The sequence below is a fragment of the Phyllosticta capitalensis genome, assembly GCF_038381095.1.
Source record: "Phyllosticta capitalensis strain CBS 128856 chromosome Unknown BKA78scaffold_4, whole genome shotgun sequence".
NCBI lineage: Eukaryota > Fungi > Ascomycota > Dothideomycetes > Botryosphaeriales > Phyllostictaceae > Phyllosticta > Phyllosticta capitalensis.
In genome coordinates, this window is record NW_027117442.1 from 300,859 (window position 1) to 318,539 (window position 17,681).

At 54.3% G+C, this 17,681-nt stretch overlaps 4 protein-coding genes across 4 annotated transcripts; 2 read left to right on the forward strand and 2 right to left on the reverse strand.

The window, feature by feature from the left end:
- Positions 1–5,746: 5,746 nt before the first annotated feature.
- BKA78DRAFT_310702 (uncharacterized protein) lies at positions 5,747–7,405 on the reverse strand. Its single transcript, XM_066888146.1, has one exon. The coding sequence runs from the start codon at positions 7,263–7,265 to the stop codon at positions 6,057–6,059; it is 1,209 nt and encodes a 402-aa protein (XP_066745031.1). The 5' UTR covers positions 7,266–7,405; the 3' UTR covers positions 5,747–6,056.
- A 307-nt stretch (positions 7,406–7,712) lies between these two features.
- BKA78DRAFT_310704 (uncharacterized protein) lies at positions 7,713–8,873 on the reverse strand. Its single transcript, XM_066888147.1, has one exon. It carries the CDS (start codon positions 8,529–8,531, stop codon positions 7,989–7,991), a length of 543 nt encoding a protein of 180 aa, XP_066745032.1. The 5' UTR covers positions 8,532–8,873; the 3' UTR covers positions 7,713–7,988.
- Positions 8,874–12,477: 3,604 nt separating this feature from the next.
- On the forward strand, positions 12,478–15,414 carry BKA78DRAFT_294336 (uncharacterized protein; the record flags this gene model as incomplete). The annotated part of the gene is made up of 1 exon (XM_066886327.1): positions 12,478–15,414. One exon carries the CDS (start codon positions 12,478–12,480, stop codon positions 15,412–15,414), a length of 2,937 nt encoding a protein of 978 aa, XP_066745033.1.
- Positions 15,415–16,550: 1,136 nt separating this feature from the next.
- Positions 16,551–17,156, forward strand: BKA78DRAFT_294337 (uncharacterized protein; the record flags this gene model as incomplete). Its single annotated transcript, XM_066886328.1, has 3 exons — positions 16,551–16,806; positions 16,860–16,991; positions 17,047–17,156. 3 exons carry the CDS (start codon positions 16,551–16,553, stop codon positions 17,154–17,156), a joined length of 498 nt encoding a protein of 165 aa, XP_066745034.1.
- Between the last annotated feature and the right edge of the window lie 525 nt (positions 17,157–17,681).

Sequence of the window (17,681 nt, forward strand, 5' to 3'; positions counted from 1 at the left end):
CATGGCGCACGCGTGATGGTACGGTCGCCACGCGCTCACATGCTCCCAGACGCTGCTGTTGCTGTTGCTCACAAGTCTCGAGTGTCTATAAAACCTCCCTCCCTAAGCTGGTTTGAGAGGGAGCAGAAAGTGTCAACGATGCCCATGAAACAGAACTTGACTAAGCTACGTACTGTGTCTTGTTCGTGGAACTGAAAAGACCCGTCGCACTGGTGTGCGGTCATCAGGAAGCGACTGACATGAATAGCTTGGGGCGTTTCGCGCATTGAAGTTGGGGTCGAAGGGTCAATCCAAGAAGGAAAAGACAGATCACAATCAAGTGGTGAACCGCATCATCAAGTCTCAATGAATATTATTGTCCCAATCCTGTGATGATAGCTGTGACTTCATTGCTGCAGTGCTCTGTCTACCTCCTCCCGGAAAGCCTGCAGAACAGGCGCAAAGCCGAACAAGTCAGAGAGACGGCATTGAACCCGACAGGAACAGCGACAAAGCAAGTCAAAGCAATCGCGGTGCAAAAGAGCCAGTGTATGGGTTTTCTGTCGATTCAAAAGAGCAAAAGTGGTCGCTGCACTTGGATGAGTTTCTTGAGCCTTCCGTCGGTGGAGTTTTATACCTACCTTACAGCCTGCCGCACGGACACTTTGCGGCTGCAAGTCACGGGCAGAGTCCCCCTACCTATCCTGTCACAATTTGAAGACCAGAGAGTGCTCATGTGATGGACTGGCGCCTGCAGCTCTGCAAACATCTTCAGTCATGTGTTCTGCCAGCGTTTGGGGGCCACGTGGGCTGGCTGGTGCGTTACCCCTGAATGTGGAGGAGTTGAGTATTTAAACCGTCTCTTTCCCCCTCTGGATTCAAACCCACTGGCAGTGCACTGCATTTATGGAATTTTTGACGGAGGAATTGCGATGGGATACTGGTGCCTTTGTTTTCCCCGTCGTCGTTTCAGCGAACCTTGGTCAGACTTGGTTCTTCATAGTCAGTTCTGTCAGGACTGCAGGAGTCAGTGATGATGACGAAGAGTCAATTTAGGTCTTGAAGGGCGACATCATTGTTCTCCAACACGATGATGCTCCGCAAATGGCCATATTCTTGGAGAATTTGCAATTTACTGGTCACACGCGCATCGCTTTCTCGAACCTCCCGAACGTGACTCAAAAATTCTCTCGCACTTCAATTGACCAAGCCCTAACCGGATGACGTTTTTTGTCGTGGCAGCGCCCAGTGGCCCCGAACAGTCTTTCTGGAGCGCATGTGACGAGACTGTTGGGTCTCGACTACTTAAACCTCGCACTTCGTGCTTCTTCAACCGCATCGCTGGCCTCATCTCGCAAAAGTTTATTGCAGATATCCACAAAATCACCACACAGCTCAAAGAGGTACTCGTCGCTCTTTGTTTCCAGGTCTACCATTGACTAAGCACGAGGTCCACAGAAGTTTGGCGACTGCGCAGCAAACACCAAGTAAAAGCTGTGAACCGCGGCAAAAAGAGAAAATGCCGATGAGCGTTTTCCACAAACGTCTATGTCAAGCGCAGTCGGGGTGCGGTCGCTCCTACTGATTGAGGAAGCTGGGCAAGACAGGGCAACAGCATGACGCAGCTCGAGCATGATCTGCCTCTGCACCTTCTGGGCACGAATTTACCTGTCCCGTGGAGTTCTCAAAGCCTGAGGGACTATTTAAACGTCAGCTGTAGCGCAGCTTCAATCGCGACCCATTCTTTCAACAGGGCCTCGTAAAGCCTAAAGTTGAGAAGCACGAGCTCCACTGGTACGTCCAAACCGAGGCCATAACTTTCCACTTGTGTTTGCGGCTCTTCTCTGCTAGTCCTCGCCGTTGCAGAATCGGGCGAAGATCCTAAACAGCAAGCAGTGATGATGATCATCCTGTAGAGAGGCTACTGGAAAGAAGGCGGAGGCTCAGGATGCCGTCTGCCGGCTAAAACCGTCAGGCGCAACAGAGTAACCCCAAAAGCCAACTGGTGCTTTCCCAAAATCCACAGCACATGATCGCCCTCTACCATCTCAGACTTCAGCCTCACCTATTTAAACCTTGCTATTTGACGACGGCTTTCACAACAAAAGCGCTCCTCTGAAAGTGCCGCACGAGCTGAAAGCGTGTTGCTTTGGGCGCTTCACTTTTCGACGCTTGAACAATGCAAGTCGCACACTGTTTCTTCTGTGTGGCTCGCCATATGTGTTCCTTACTTTGGGACCCTTCTAGAAAATAAAGCACAACAATGGCCACTGCGGACAGCATCGATGATGATCGTATGACGAAGAAGTTGACGCAAGACCAAAGGCAAGATCCATTAACGCCCCCCGGCCGCCCTCGAGACTGCAGGGAAGGAAGGCGCGACCGCCATCTTTGAACCACTCGCACTCAAGCAAGTCATTTTGGTGCGGTCAATCCATTCCACGTGTTCCAGAGATCGCTTCGACCGACTGAGTTGAGTATTTAAACCATCTGTTCTGGCAAGCTCCCGAATTCATTCACGGCGCGTCCAATGTCGCGGTTGAGAGACACACAACACCTTGGTTTCGTACTTGCCCAGCAAGTTGTCTTGGAATAAATCTGGGTTTCCTTGCGCCTTCCCCAGTCTGATTGAAGCAAGCCCGTCGACCATCATGTATTCCTTGTGATCGTCCACAAAACTCAACGACGATACGCTGACTGGAGAAAGAGCTCCCTGCAAGCACTGTGGTTTTCTCAACGACAGAAAAATAAAACTCCTTGCCAGTAATCCAGCGATAGCTCGTTTCTCCCGATTTGCAAAATTTGCCCTTCACACTGCGGTCTTGATCCACACGTTGACCACTGCGCTCAATATAAAAGCCATCGCTCCTGGTAAGCTTTCGCACTCCACCAAGACCTATTACTTTGTCCTGGAGTACAACAGACCGGTACCGTACTCTCTCTGTCGGGCGTTGTCGCCGAAGCCCTTGAAATGGCTTGCTCCGTTTCGGCTTCTGCTTCCTCCCGCCCCAAAAGATTTGCGCTTCTGCTTAACCGCTCCATTCATTGTGTCGCCCTCAAGCCCAGCAAAACAACAAGAAGATGGTCGTCACCGGCTCGTATGGAAAAGAGCGTCGTCACTGCATCCAATTAGAGTTGCAATACTCATCCTAGTGTTTGAATTCTCAGGGGTCTCGAGGTAAAGGTAGAGGCAGTTGACCTGCATTTCTCGATCTTTTGCCTAGACAATTCATTCACCTGCATGATATATCTAGCTGCTGCCACTCTCACTGACTCTCTCACATGACGACTTTCATGCACTGACCTCTGGCTTCGACTATTTCAACCACCAGTCTCCACACAGAATGAGAAACTTCCTCTCAAATCCACAAAACTCACCCGCTGCAAGAGCCAAGGAAATTGTAAGGAGTCACTCCGTCTTCTGCTGACAAGTCAGATTGCAGCCCACTCCTTTCTCTTCCCTTCATCCTTGAGCAGATGCTTTTGAGTTTGAACTCACGAACTGCCATTTTAATTCAAGATCAACAGCGGCAAGACACAACAATGACGACGACCGATTGGAGAATGAAACGAGCTCCGACATTGTCCACCTCTCGAACACAGGATTTTCTTTTACCTTTGGCCAATCACCAGACAGCAAAGCTTCTTGCAGAGGTCATGCTTCCCTCCGTACGTTGCTTTCGTGTCTCGTGACGAGATGCGCGCGTTGACCCGCTGGAGCGGATATTTAAACCAGCAGTCTTTGCAAGAGCTTCGTCCTAACATCCGCGTCCTTTGCACTTTATCATCGCACAGAAGACATTCACTTTGCGGCACACCACCGTAAATCTTCACATACTTTGTCGCCGGCTCTCCTTGTCCGTAGGAGATGTACTCAAGTTCAAGTCAGACCATCATCGAGACGCAATGTCAGAAAGCAATGCCAGTCTAGATTGAGCGCGAACATCATTTTTGAGAGCACTGTTTGTGAGAGAGACTGTGGATAGTTGCAAGAATTTGCAAGCCCCTGACCAAGAGACAGCCCGCGTCACCACTCTAATCTCTCCTTCCCAAAGCGCGCGCTGCCTTCCCAACCTTTTCATGTCTCGTGATGAGGTCCGTGCTTCGACCTCAAGACGGCGGTATAAAAACCGGCAGTCCTGTCAATCTTTTTCCTCCCCAAACCAGCCATCGTCGGCTTGCACGATGAAAGGAAAACGGTCTACTCTGTTTGTGCTGTTTCCGCTGTTACTTCTCGACAAAATTTTCCACTTTGTCTTCCCTTTGTTGCGTTGGCCTTTCGTGTCGACAAGTTCCACTTGCGTTCGATCCATCAACAGGGACTTTGTCCGCATCTCCGGAGAAACAACGATGCATGATGACGCTGAACAATGCCGACACCAGTGGAATTTGCACTTGGTGCAGTGCCTCGTTTCCTGTTGGGCTTGTCATCGTGCCTCCTGACCTGCTAATTGACCATCTGACCTCCCAAGTCTTTTACCAACCGTCAATCTCCCCTTATGTCCCTTCATCGCTCACATGACAAGCCCTGCGCCCTGGCCTTTCAACTCAGGTATAAAAGCCAGGCAGTCGTCCTTGCAAGCTGTCTTCTCCTTGTATCCGCACTATCGTTCCTGCAACCACAGTATGGGATTCTAGACTGACCTTTTTGTTGTTGCTTCGACTCCGACGACTTCGTTTTCTTTCGCGGGGGTTCCGTCTTCGATACGTGCATTCGCGCTGGAGATTGACAGAATGGGCTGAGCACCTATCTGAGGACCAACAATGGGAGACTTTAATGGCGAACAGCAATTTGCTTTTCAATTTCAGAAGATGCATCATCTTCAAATACTGTCAACCCCAAGCGACGAAATAGGAACCGGTGCAGCCAGTCCCTGACCACCAAGAGCCCCCGAGTTCCTTCCTCTTGAGGTCATTTCCCTTCCGCTGCTGCCTCTACTAGGTTGTGCACATGATACCGCTGACGCATTGACCCCCTGAAGTCAGGTATATAAGCCAGCAGCCCCAGCCAGTATTTTCTCCCTCAAGCACAGCCATTGCCCACTCCGGTGCACAAGGGCGAGTCAATATTCACTGTTTGGCTCGTGGGTGAGGTCAAACGAGACTAATTGGCAGACTTTGCCTCCTGGGCGTCCACTCGCGTCGATACTAGGTAGATACTCTCCCTCCTCGGACAGGTCAGGCAGCACGGCCAACTTCCTCTCAATCAGCATCATAACTCAATGACGACAGCCACGACCACATCAAGCAGTGACGACCATCACTTCCCCACTTGGCTTTCCTCCAAGTCACCACACAGTCAAGGCAGCCAGCTGCCGACTCGCCACCTCCTGACCTTCCACAGAGTCGGCTGATTGGCTCAGTCTTCCCTTGACCCGGTGACTCCTCGCTGCTGCCTCCGTCCGCTAGCCCGCGTAACGTGACAAAGTGCGCGCTTTGACCCCTGAACGCGGGTATATAAACCGGCTGTCCTGAAGAGAGTTCTTTAATTCTGCATCGACATCCACAGTCGCCGTCTCTCACAGAAATCCTAATGAGAATGAGTACACACTCTGTGATGTGTGACACGAGAAAGGCATGACTTTTGTGCCGGCCTTCTCTCAATATCGCACGACACGCACTCCTCTGGGTGCTCTCGCGCGCTCCGGACACCCCAACCACTCCCTCGTGCCTGTTAATCCCACATCAACGACACACGATGAAGACAAACACCACGGCGGCATCCGAGCCAAAGGCGACAAGGGCAAGGAGATAGTAATGCATGCAAGATCCATTCGTCTAAGATGCTCGGCGCTCGAAAAGTCGCAAGGAGAGAGAAAGCAAGAGGAAAAGCAGCCGTTGAAAAAGTGAAAGAAAAGCCCGTTCAACTCCACGACCTGCCCGTCATCATGTAATGCATGTCTGAGAGACCACGTCTTAGTCCCCTGCATTCGCATCCATCAAATCCAACCATCCAAAACAAAACCTAATCCAAACACCGCCATGACCCAAAAAGCCCAAAACACGCCCACAGAACCAGCACCAAGAACCCAACGCCATCTGCAAACACCAGCTGACGCTTCTCTCCGTGACCCAGCTCAATCCACGCTCTCAAAGCTCTTCGCGCTCATCGACGCGCCCACACCAGCAGCGTTGCTTCTCTCCCCATTCCTCCCCTCCTTGCCATGCTTGCTCTTCCTCACGACGCCCACCTCGACCAGCCGTGCCCAAACAGCGTCGTCTTGCATGCGACCTTCTCCATTCTTGCCCTTCGTATTACCCGCACTTTTGGCACTCAACACTCCCGCCCTATCGAACGCCAGCCCGTCGAGCCGCTTGACTCCCTCGCAAGCATGCGCGACCAACATTTCGTACACCTTCCTTCTAAGCGCTGTATCCGCGTCCAGCCGCGCGCGGTAGTTTGCATCGAGCGACGCGGGTTGGGGTGGGAGGCTGTGGAGGTTGGCCGGGTGCGGGGAGGCGTAGAAGCGTTGCGACGAGGTGAAAGGGTCGTCGTCGGCCGCTTGCGTGGCGGCGTCGTCATCGTCTGTGTCCTCGGCGGGGTGCGAGATGAAGGACGAGGTTACCGTGGAAGGGAAGGAGAGCGGTGAAAAGGTCGGAGACGTGACGCCGTTGGCTGACGTGAAGGAGCCCGGCGCGCTGCCCGTCGGCGGCGCGGTCAGCAATCGGGGAAGGGCGCCATGACCGTCGCTATCCTTTGTCGAGCCTTTGGCCTTGCTGAGCGCGAGCGCGGCTGTGGAAGCGGCGGCGAGTGTCGAGGCGAGCAGCGGTTGCGCGTAAAAGCCGACGTTGAACGGATTGTTGCGCATGTCGATAGTCTTGAGCGACGGGCCCAGCTTGCTGAGCACCAGAATGTTGCGGCGAAGGCGCTGCAAGCGGTTCCCGGCGACTTCGAGCTTGCGGAGCTTCTTCATGTTGAGCAGAGGTCGCAGATCCTTGACTGCATTCGCATTGAGATTCAAAGCTCTAATGTTGGGTGCTGCAAGACCGAAGCGCTCGGGCAGGGCGACGAGCCCGCAATTAGCGAGCTCGAGGCGCTGGAGGTTGAGGAAGTAGGTATCGGCTGGAAGCGTGAATTGCGAGATTGCGTTTGCAGATAGATAGAGCTCGCTCAAATCAGGGTTGCTGAAGAAAGAACCAGCATTCAAGGGACTCGTCGGCTGCTGGTCGCGCGCAGAGAGAATTCTGAGATGTCGTAGCGTGCTCAGGTCGGAAATGGAGGGAAGATGGTTCGAGTCGCACGATATGGAGACGAGAGAGGGGAAACGAGAGAGCGAGAGGCTCATGAGGCGGTTGCGGTTCAGGCTGAGGTTGCGCAGCCTGTGGGCCTTGGCCGCGAGAGAGTGCGTCGGGAATTGGGCAAGTTGGTTGTCATCTAGTAAAGTTAGTGCAAGCTTTGACAATGTGATCGTGAAACATACCTAGACCCAGTTTCTCGAGGCATGGTAGCTCCTCGAGCCCTCGGATGCTCTTGATGGCATTTCCACCTAAGTCCAACTCCGTCAAAGTGTCGAGGGCGCAACCTCTCAGATCCACGCGGCGGATCTTGTTGTTCCTCACGTTCAGCTTGATCAAGGCATCCAGACCCAGCACACCATCGAGCGCCTCGATTTGATTGTTGTCAGCTTTGATTTCCCTCAAGTGAACGAGTCCTTTGAATCCAATAAGACTATCCAGGGCGTTTCCAGACACGTCCAAGTATTGCAGATTGACCAAGTGACCCCAGCCGGTCAAGCTAGTCAAGCAGTTGTTCTCAATGTTCAAGCGGCGGATGGAAGGCGGAGCACCTGTCAGCTGCGCGATGTGGTTGTTGCTGACGTCAAGATTCTCAACTCGCGCGCAGAGCTCGTCGAGGCGGTGCAGCGTTGGCAGATCCTTATTCCGCAATCCAACGGTCCTCAAGTCTTCCCAGAAAAGCTCCTCGGGCGCTTCATCTTGCAGTGCCTTGACCAGCTCGACTGTGCCCTGGGCGAATCTGTCCTCAAGAACAGACACCTGCTTGTCGCCGCTCACGACTTGTTTGACCAGACGGGTTGGTAGTTCCTTCTCATCAATCTGGTTGAGCGTAAATTCCGGCAATTCGGACAGCAGAAACGTGGTATAGGAAGCACCCTTCGGCGAATACGGGGCCACGGCATTGGAGCCGACGGACGACCCATGGGGCTTGGAAACGCTCGACTTGAGAGGCCTGGCGATGCTGACACTGAATCGTAATGGACTATTTCCCTGCTCAGAATACATCTCAGCACGATGGACCAAAGAGAAGTCAGCATTGGTATGGCGAGGAGGCGTGGGACTGTGGTCGGTGACGGTCTCTTTGGTGACACTGCGGAAGTTGGTGCGCGGATGAGGCATTGCCCAGTCCCGCTTGAGAGGAGTTGCCTCGTCCTGCTCCTCGGTCTGGTAGTTGCCCAGGTATGGAAGCTCAATGGTCTTCTCCTCTTCCTGGAAGGACTTTTGGCGAGAACTTTTACGGGATGAAACGACGTTGGAAGGGCTTTTGTGGAAAGACTTGGCGGACAACTTGCTGAGCTCCTTTTGGACATGTTCATCAATCGACGAGCGGTGGATAGAAGATGGAACTTCGGGAATCGTATCCTCTCGAGACAGAGGCTTCAACCCAGCGTGAGCATGCTTATCGCTCAAAGATGTGGCCCTAGTGTCGGGTTGCATCGCGCTCGATGATAGGTTGACCGAGTATTTGGAAGGAGCGCTGTTGGTTTCAGAGACAGGAATCTCAACTCCCTCCCTCGTCTGTGGCCTATCTGCCCCGCTGAGTCTTCGTGGCTCTTCCTTTTCGCGGTAGCTCTGAAGGAAGCTATTTGCTTCGTCGAAAATCGAAGGCGGGTAGTTGACTTGCCGCTTCTCATTGAGCTCGTCCACCGTCAGGTCTGGAATATTCTTGAGAGGGTCATCATCACTTGTAGTAATGTTGCTGACATCCAGGTTGGGCCGCTGGGTCTTTGCTTTGCGTTTGACCCAAATCCCCTTTTCGCGGTCAAACGTCATGCCCGCAAGCTCTTGAGGAATCAGGTGGGCAACAGCGTCAGGCGCCAAATTGGCGACGTTCTCAGAGCGACGGGAGATTCCAGTGGCGTTGGTCTTGCCGAAAGAGGAGTCAAGTGTCGAGCGTCGAGAATGGGATGAAGTCTGGCCGTCAGACTGCTTCGTGCCAGATGGACTGCCATCAGAGTGGCTCCGATCCCGCCGCCGTTGCATGGTAAGATTCCTCGTCAAGATGCGAATGTCGGGGGATTGTCCCTCAAAGAAGCGACTCTCTTCGCTGGTGCGATCCTCATAGTGCTTGAGGTTGTTCGAGCGGAAGCTTGCCATCATGAAATCATCTCCCTCCGTCTCTTGATACCTCTTAAGGTGGCTCACCACTCGCGCATTGGAATTCCTAGGCGCGGCAGGATTCCTCCAACCATCCTTCCAACCTTCGCGGCTTGGAGATCGCGAGAACGACAAAGGACTTTCTGGCACTTGGAGAAAGGTGGATCTGTCCCGCAGTGGGCTTTCCGACTCGGCCAGGCTCTCCAGAGCACTGTTGGGGCGGCCGCGCGTTCGAATGTGGTCCATGATCAAACGGGCCTGGTCCAGAAAGTCCTGCGTGGTGACTGAGCGCTTGCGATCTTCGTCTCTCATGCGCTGATTCATCCTAACAGTGTAGCTGGCAATTTCACTGGCAACGGCTCGCTCGTGCTCTCGCTCTTCGGAAAGACGACGGGAGGACGGGCTCTCGACGTGCTCTTGAATAACGTGCAAAGCTTTTGGTGAGGTGTGGAGGTAGGCGTCAGTTGCATGCAAGACCTGGCGTTGGACTTGCTCCAGCCTGATTTCGCTTGGGGTCGGGTTGCGAGGTCTGGAAGTAAGAAGCTCCTGAGCATCGTTCAACTGGAGCTTTTCGTAGGAAAAGTCCTCAACATCTCCAAGTTCCGAAGAAAGAAGCGTGCGTCGTCGCTTTGGCTGAGGATTCTTAAAAGGAGAAGTAGGCGGTCGCTTGCCCTCGGAGGTCTCGGAATCCATATGACTTGTGTTGACGGGGAAAAGCTGGTTTGGACTCAAACGAGGCGATTTCGGAATTTTGATGGAGCTCTTGTTTGTCATGGTGGTCGCTCCACTTTTGACGGTGTGTCTCGACAGTTTTCTCTTGTTCATGCTCGACTGGTGGACGCTGCCGTCGATGAGATTGAATTTGAACTCGGGAACCATTGGATTGGGAACAAAGTCGTCGCCATAGGAATTGGAGTTGCGGGAAGATGAAAATTCTTCCTCGGGAAAGCGATGGTTGTCAAGCTCGCCACGCCCAAAGTAGCTCCCGTTTGAAGTCCGGAATTGCTCCTCGCGGATTTCGTCGTCAGATTCATGGAAGCTTCCCTCTTCGACAGACGGCAGCCACCTCTCGAGACGCTTTTCCGGTGACTCTGCGCTGCTAGGTCTTGAATCCTGGTCTTGAGCGTCTTCCAGTTGACTCATTCTGCGAATCAATCGGTTGGCAGTGAATGTGTCATGGTCGCCGAAAAGTTTGAGTGGACTCCCAGAGGACCTGGGCCTGTCGTTTGACGACCCTCGCTTCCGAGCAGGTGTCTTTGGAGACAGAGGGGGACTGGAAGACCGAGGGAATTGACGACGGATTTGCGAAGTCGGCCTTTCAAACATGGGCACAGTCGCTTGCGAATCATCTTGGCGGACAGACGTCTCGTTGGGGTCCGAAGTCTCTCCCTTCAGCGGTGATGGGCTCAGAGCTCGTTGTCGAAATGATCCATCGGCGGAATGACCACCACGGTTCAGGTTCACAAACTGTCCGACGTTGAGATGATCAGGCGTTCCGGTCGGCAAGTCTTCAGGCAACGCTTCGGAGCGAAGTTTGGAAAATGTGGAAATATCCGTATTGCTGTTGCTGTTGAGACTTTCTTTGAAGGCCGGGGGATGCGACCTGACAGATTGGTTCTTAACCCGCTCCAGCTCAGACTTGGACAGATCCAGGGGTTGGTACTCGATCCCTCCATCCTTTGTGTTGCGTCTTGAAATGTACACTGGGCTGAAGCTGTCATCTGTCAACTCGGTTTGCCCACTGGCTATGCGCGAGCGGTCCTTGACCGACAAGGCTGACTGTTCGTGAATAGGTTGCAGCCTGCCTGTTTGGACAACGGAATTCTCCGACTCTGGCCTGTCGACACTCTGCATGGATTCCTCTATCGCGTCATAGTCGCGCGATGATGGCTTGGATGGCGAGCTCTGAGAGACCTGGGATGGCCATGGCGGAGGGCTCGACGGCATCACGACGCTGTCCTTGAGCATCGAGAGACGGCCCTTTTTCCTGCCAGGCGACGACGAGGGTGCCGTCGTCGGCTGCTGAAAAATATTCTCCAGCCCCATCGGACTAAACAAGTCCTTTTGGTCGCCATACCCCATCTTTCCGTGTATCAACCGGCGCTTCCACTCTGGAGTGTCTTGGGGCCGTTTTGTCCGCAGGGGCATTGCGCTCTTGATTTCCACGGTGCCGTGTCGCACGACAGAGTCGGCCGATGACGTCGAAATGGATCGCGGATGCGACGGAACTCTGGACTCATTGGGGCGCGCGGGCGAGGTCGCGGGGTGGTTGTTTAGGATGTTGTTGTCGCTGTTGCTGCGCTCGGCGAGGGCGCTTTTGCGCTTGCCAGGCAATTGCCTCGCGAAAGGCTCGGTATTTGGCGTGTGGAGAGGTGCAGGAGCCGGAGAGGACTTGAGTCGCGGTATTCGGCTGCGCGATGGTGGGTTTGAGTCGAATGAAGATTTTGCAGCAGAAGAGTCGCGACGCGACGGCGGAGACGAGGCGGCCTGAGGGACCCAGTCCTCGGAAAGGTCGTCCAGCCATGGTTGTGACATTGTTGAAATTGAACGCGATTCGCAGGCCTGTCGATCCCACGAGGCGACTGGCGGCGTATGATGGCCTCTGCGGCGGCCGTTGACGAGGAAGACAACGGCGAGGGGACGCGGCAGGAAGCGCGCGAGAGGAGCGAGATGACGAGAGAGGGGTGGATGACGGACGAGATGGCCGGGTGACAAAGAGTAGAATACAGCAAAGCAGTGGCGTCGGTAGTGTTGGTAGTAGTTATTGTGATGGAGCAGACCAAGGCACAGACGCCAAAGATGGACAGGCACCACAGCGGGAGAGACGCATGGATCGTTGCCACGGCAACCCCGACGCGACTTTGCCCAAAGGGTCGGACGTGCGCGACTCCAGAAACCCACCACCGCTCCCGCTTCCACCACCACGGCCCGCCCACAAAAGACCCGCTACGCCTAAACGCTGGGCTCGCTGGATTGCCCCGTCCGAGACGCGTCTGCCGATACCGTGTTTGTCCCGTAACCGCCGTCGCTCGTTGTGCTAGAGTCGTTGCCGCCAGCGCCAAATTCACTCGCTGTGCCGACGTCCGTCCCAGTCACCCACCGCCTGTTCGAAAAAATCATGTCGTAGCCGTCGTCTCCCAGCCATCCTCTCTCCGAAAATTCTCAATGGCCTTCTTACACCCCCATCTGGCCCAGCCGAAAGGCGGATTTTTCTTCACGTCCGACGCCGTCGACGATGCCGAGTTCTTCGGCGATGAGCGTGAAACGAAGCGCCGTCGGATTGAGGACTTGAGCCAGAGATACCTGAAAGGCGGCACCCTCGTCATACAGAGTGCCAGGCTCAGAGGGCCTTTTACAGCCACACGGAGGAGGGCACAGGAGCAGCCACGGAAAAGACGCGGGGTCCGGCAGAGGGTGGACGGCATACTGAGACGGGAGCATGAGGTACGCCCTGCTGAGCCGTCAAGTCCAGTCCCTGAGAAGACCCCGCCTGTCGTCAAGGAAGCTACCCGCGAGTGGCTGCGGCGACTGGAGCCCCCAACGCCGTCTCCCGAGCTTGAAGGGGATATTTCGAGGCTCGAAGATCGCCTCGACCGTCTCCAGCACCGCACTCCCTCAAAGCCTTCTTACCCACCTCCAATTGGAAAGAACCCCACAGTCAATCATGTGTTGAGAAAGAACAATTTGAAATTATGCTTCAAAGAAAAGAAAAAGGCTAGCAAGGCCAACAAGACGCTTGCATCAGACTCTCTTCTCGACCTCTACGATCTTGACCTATCTGGAAAACCTGCCGTCAGGTCAAATTCGCAGCCAACTTTAGTGGGAATTCCTCCGTCTTTGCAGGTCAATGTCGACGAGGATTCCATACGACGAGAACCTACATTGGTAGAGGATGACGAGAACGCTGAAGCCGAGTCTCGAAGAGTGGACGAAATCCAGGATGAGCCTTCGGAGCCTGCCCCCACTTCAGACATTGCACAAGAGCAGCCGGCACTGACGGACATTCCCCTTTCCTTACAAGCTAACGTCGATGAGGATTCTGTGCGCCGGGATTCCGAAGCTGGAAATGAAGGCGGCAAGATGGAGCCGGACCAAGAAGACCAACCTCCAGGACCTCCCGCTCCACATGTTGGGCAAGAGACGCATGCAAGAGCACCGCTTGCATGTCGTACCACGGCTATTGTTTCTTCGCCGGTGCGGAAGAGTGTCCGCATCGCAGATGGCCAGGAGAACCTTCCGTGCGATGAGAAGACCCCCAAGGAGCCCTCAAGTGTGCGCCCACAACATGCCCGGACGCTTTCTGATCCGACCCGACAAAAAGAAAAGCCGAAGAAGGTGCACACCTTGCATGCCTCTCCGACGGTAACTCACTCGCCGTTTGTCTATCGAAAGGCTTCTGAGGAGGAAAAGCCTAAGGCCGCTACGAACAAGGGGCAGAGAAGAAGGGCAGCTACCGCCCGCTTCGTCGAGATTGTATCCTCTCCCAAGCCACGCCTTGTCATCGACGAGCACGGCAACGCCAGGACTGAGACAATCCAAGGAGAAGACTCACCGCGGCGGTCAGTGGATCATCGCACTCGCTATGCAGGACTTTGGGAAGGCGACGGTAACTCTGACCGAGGAATCAATCCACCAAACCCGGACCAGTGCGCAGTACACGTAGACCAGGCGAAGCCAGTCGATGTGATTGACGAGCCGAAGCGCCCCGACTCCGGCGTCGACGGGAATATTCCAATCGAGAAGGTTCTGGCAAACCACGTCTCTAATGAAGAAGTTCCATTTGAAGAAATTCCTGAAGACAAGGCTCCCAAAAATGAGGCTGCTAAAGACGACGATCTCAAAGTTGAGGCACTTGAGAATCACGCCCTCAGAGAGGAAGCTCCCATCGAGGCTCCCATTGAGGCTCCTAAAGAGGAGGATGAGGACACACCCGAGAGCCTTCTGCTTAACTTTTCCACTCAAGCTGCCCTCATTACCGCGCAGCAAGCCTTCCAACAACAGCTCGTCTCGCCGGCCAAGAAGTCTAACATTTATAACCTATTGGACCCCGATCCCATATTTGCCAGTCAAAACACCACCCCGCCTCCAGCAGGGTCTCCCCCAACTTTCAGCCCCATCACGCCCTTCCGCTTCGTCAATCAGGAAGATTGCAAGCCGTCTGAAAAATCGGAAGCTCCACCAGTAAGCACACAGGAGCTCTTCAATGCCGCCACACCCTTCGCTTTCAGCACTGTCAAGAAGCAGAAGCCCCGCAAGAGTGTCACCATTGGAATTCCGTCGCTGCTCAACCCAAACACCAAGTCCGCCGGTATTGCTTCTCTGCTGAACCCCACAGACATCAGCCCGACGTTCACTCCTGTCCACGGGAAGCTGCAGAGTCAAATCAAGTCGACCGGCCCCACATTCGCCTCCGTCAACGGCAAGCCCCAAAGGAACTCCAAGTCGACCAGCCCGAACTTCACTCCCATGAATGGAGAGCCGCAGAAAGTGCCTCAATCCATCAGTCCGCGCTGGACGCCGATCAACTCCCAGCCAGCCAGTCCGCGGTGGACTCCAATCAACAGCAAGAGGGAGGGAGACGGCGACACGACAATTGCCGACCCAACGGGCATGTTCAATGCAAGCGAGATAGTCACCGGCACGCCCGCCGCCTCGCCATCGAAGCGCAGAAAGCCTCGCGCTCGCAAGCGCTCGTTGCCCGAGGCCATCAGACCCGTGCCTGTCGCTCCGAAACCCGCACCCACCGCTCTTACGTCGGCATTGGCGTCTTCTCAACCGCCTCCCTCCACTGCACCACCTACCGTCTCCCAGCCTTCACAATCGCAACCGCAAACCCGGCATACCACCACTCCTTCGCCCCTTCTCCAGCGCCGCCGTTGCAGCGTGGGTCCGTCGGCCACCATGTCGTCGTTGCTGTCCACGTGGGGAACGCGACCGGGCCACTCGACCATGCAGCCCGCGCAGCTGCCGGATGCGCAACCGCGGTCGTGCGCGCTGCTGGGGGACGACGAGGATGTCGACGTCGACGCCGTCGTGGAGGATGCGGACACCTTTTTGAGCACGTGGGATTGGCGCAAGGAGTTGGGGAGTGTGGGCTCTTAGGAACAGGGGAAGCGGTGAGGGTGCGTCTTTTGGAGAGTTTGAGAAGCAGCTCAAGCAAGAAGTGGGTGTGTAGTAGCGAATTGGTCTTCGTTTGCTCAGTGCCGCTTCCGATGGAGTTGCGGAACGTCTCTTCTGTTGTCGCGCCAAGCTGATAAGGACCAAGTTTCCAAACGCTTGATCCTTATCGGACCACAATGTCACGTGCGACGACTTCTCTCTTAGGTTGTCTCCCTCTTTTCTCATGTATCAATCTTTTCCTTGGGCGAACGAGCGAGCGGTGACGGTCATGCATGACGAATCGACGACGGCTGTAATAGGCATCAAGAGCTAGAATCACGAGCTTCGGCGTATGGCTAAGAGTAGGCTGTACAGGGCAGTATCTCTATTTGGTCAATGAGTTTTCTTTACCCCCCCCCCCCCCCCCCAATTCTTAGTTTCTTTTCTTGTTGTTTTCTAGCCTCTCTGGCATCTATCCGTTTTTTCCTTGTGTAGCATTTAATTGAAGCGTCTGTTTGTCGAAAGTGCCTCGTATACTTCTTGTCACCTTGCATGCGTTACTTGAATCGTGGCTTTGTGCTTGCATCTGCTTGTCTGACTTAATTGTTTCGTCTGGCTTTTTAAAGCAGCGGGGCCGGTGCTTAAGTAGACGTGGCCGTAGCTGTGGGCTGAAGGCTGGCAGAGCCTTGCATTCTTACCAACGAGGAATTTTTGCGCTTGAGTGGTAATGGGTCCGGGGAGGTAGGAATTGGCCGGATGGAGTGGGCGGAGGTCACGGAGGGAAGGGGAAGGAAATCTGCCGTTTTGGGCACGTTCACACTTCACTTGCTTTTAATTCCACGTCCTTATCACTTTCGGACTCAGATCACGGCTCTTTTTCGCACTCTTGCTCCTCTCTCTCTATCGACACGACCTCGACTCAATATCCAACACCCGCCTCCTATTCACATTTGCAGTCCGCCGCCTTTCAACCATCCACCACAGCCTCCAGCTCGTCATCTGCCACCGTCTTCACTCAAACACCCGTCCTCGTCTCTGGTCCATCCTTCGCCACAATCTCTCATCATCCATCCGCTACCGTTGTCCAGCCCATCATCTCCCGCTCTCTTCCACCTTTCCAGTCCGCCTCACCAAAGGTCATGATCAGTGAAGATGACAAGAAATACTGGTGGCTCCACAAGGAGCTTGTCGCGATCGAGGACGCAGTGCGTGCCGGACAGATGAGCAAAGAGGAAGCAAATATCAAGAGAGAGGAGTACTGGGCAGCTTTTGAAGAACACCAATCTCGCAAGAAGAAGATTGCTGAGATGGTGAAAAAGGCCTCCGTTTGGTTGAGCAAAGAAAGGGCTCGGGCCAAACAAAATGTCGCTTGGGGAGAGTGTACCCACGAGAGCTGTCAGTTCATTCAGACGCTTCACTTCGAAAGTACCACTGATTGGTTGTGACAGACAAAATGATCGACCGCTGCTTGGAGCGCGCGGGCGACATGAGTCGGCCAGTCGAGGCGCGCCGCCTCCTTCTACGCACCGCCGCTGTCGATCTTGATAGTATCTACAAGGAGAAGAAGCGTGAATACAGCGGTGAGTCTATGTTCCATGGCTTTTGAATCAAGGATGCTTTGTTGACCCGCAACAGCCGAGATGATCAAGGATTTGAACGCTCGCGCCAAAGACCCCAACGCTGCTCAGGAATGGCGGCGTCGTCACAAGCTTCTCGTGATTCGGTTTATGGAGCTTGGTTTGTGAGCGCCCCCCAAAGCATTCGACAGGTAAGCCCCATCCGCTTCATCGCCGCTCATGATCTGAGCTGACATTGCGCCCTTTTAGACGTTTGCATGCCGCACCACGCGGCCATAAAAACCCTACCAGGAAACGATAACACGATACCTTTTTGCCTACCAGGGCACACATGCCTACCAGGGCACATATCAGACAGAATCAAGACATTTATGCCCACCAGGGCAAATTCAACAACTCTGAACAAACCATGCTTCTCTCTTCTGCTTGTATTTTGCTTGTAGGCTTGTGTAGTGACAACCGTCGCTGGCAGTAGCTGGTACAAGAAGCTAGCGCGGCCTCAAGGGAGAGAGACTGGAGCATCAGCAGATGAAAGCGACTTGGATATTGGACGACGTGTGTTGTATAGTTCCCAGTCTGGTCTAGCCATTTCCGATTGCTCTTTCCTCTCCACGCCGCAGTACCAATGCGGCTGCGCCCAGGACTTGGTGACACCTGCCTCTCTGCGTCTCGCCTTCCTTTCTTCCTACAAGT

Excerpts from the sequence above, each read along its gene's own strand:
- BKA78DRAFT_310702 (XM_066888146.1), bottom strand. The coding sequence starts at position 7,265 with ATGAGCCTCTCGCTCTCTCGTTTCCCCTCTCTCGTCTCCATATCGTGC.
- BKA78DRAFT_310704 (XM_066888147.1), bottom strand. The coding sequence starts at position 8,531 with ATGAACATGTCCAAAAGGAGCTCAGCAAGTTGTCCGCCAAGTCTTTCC.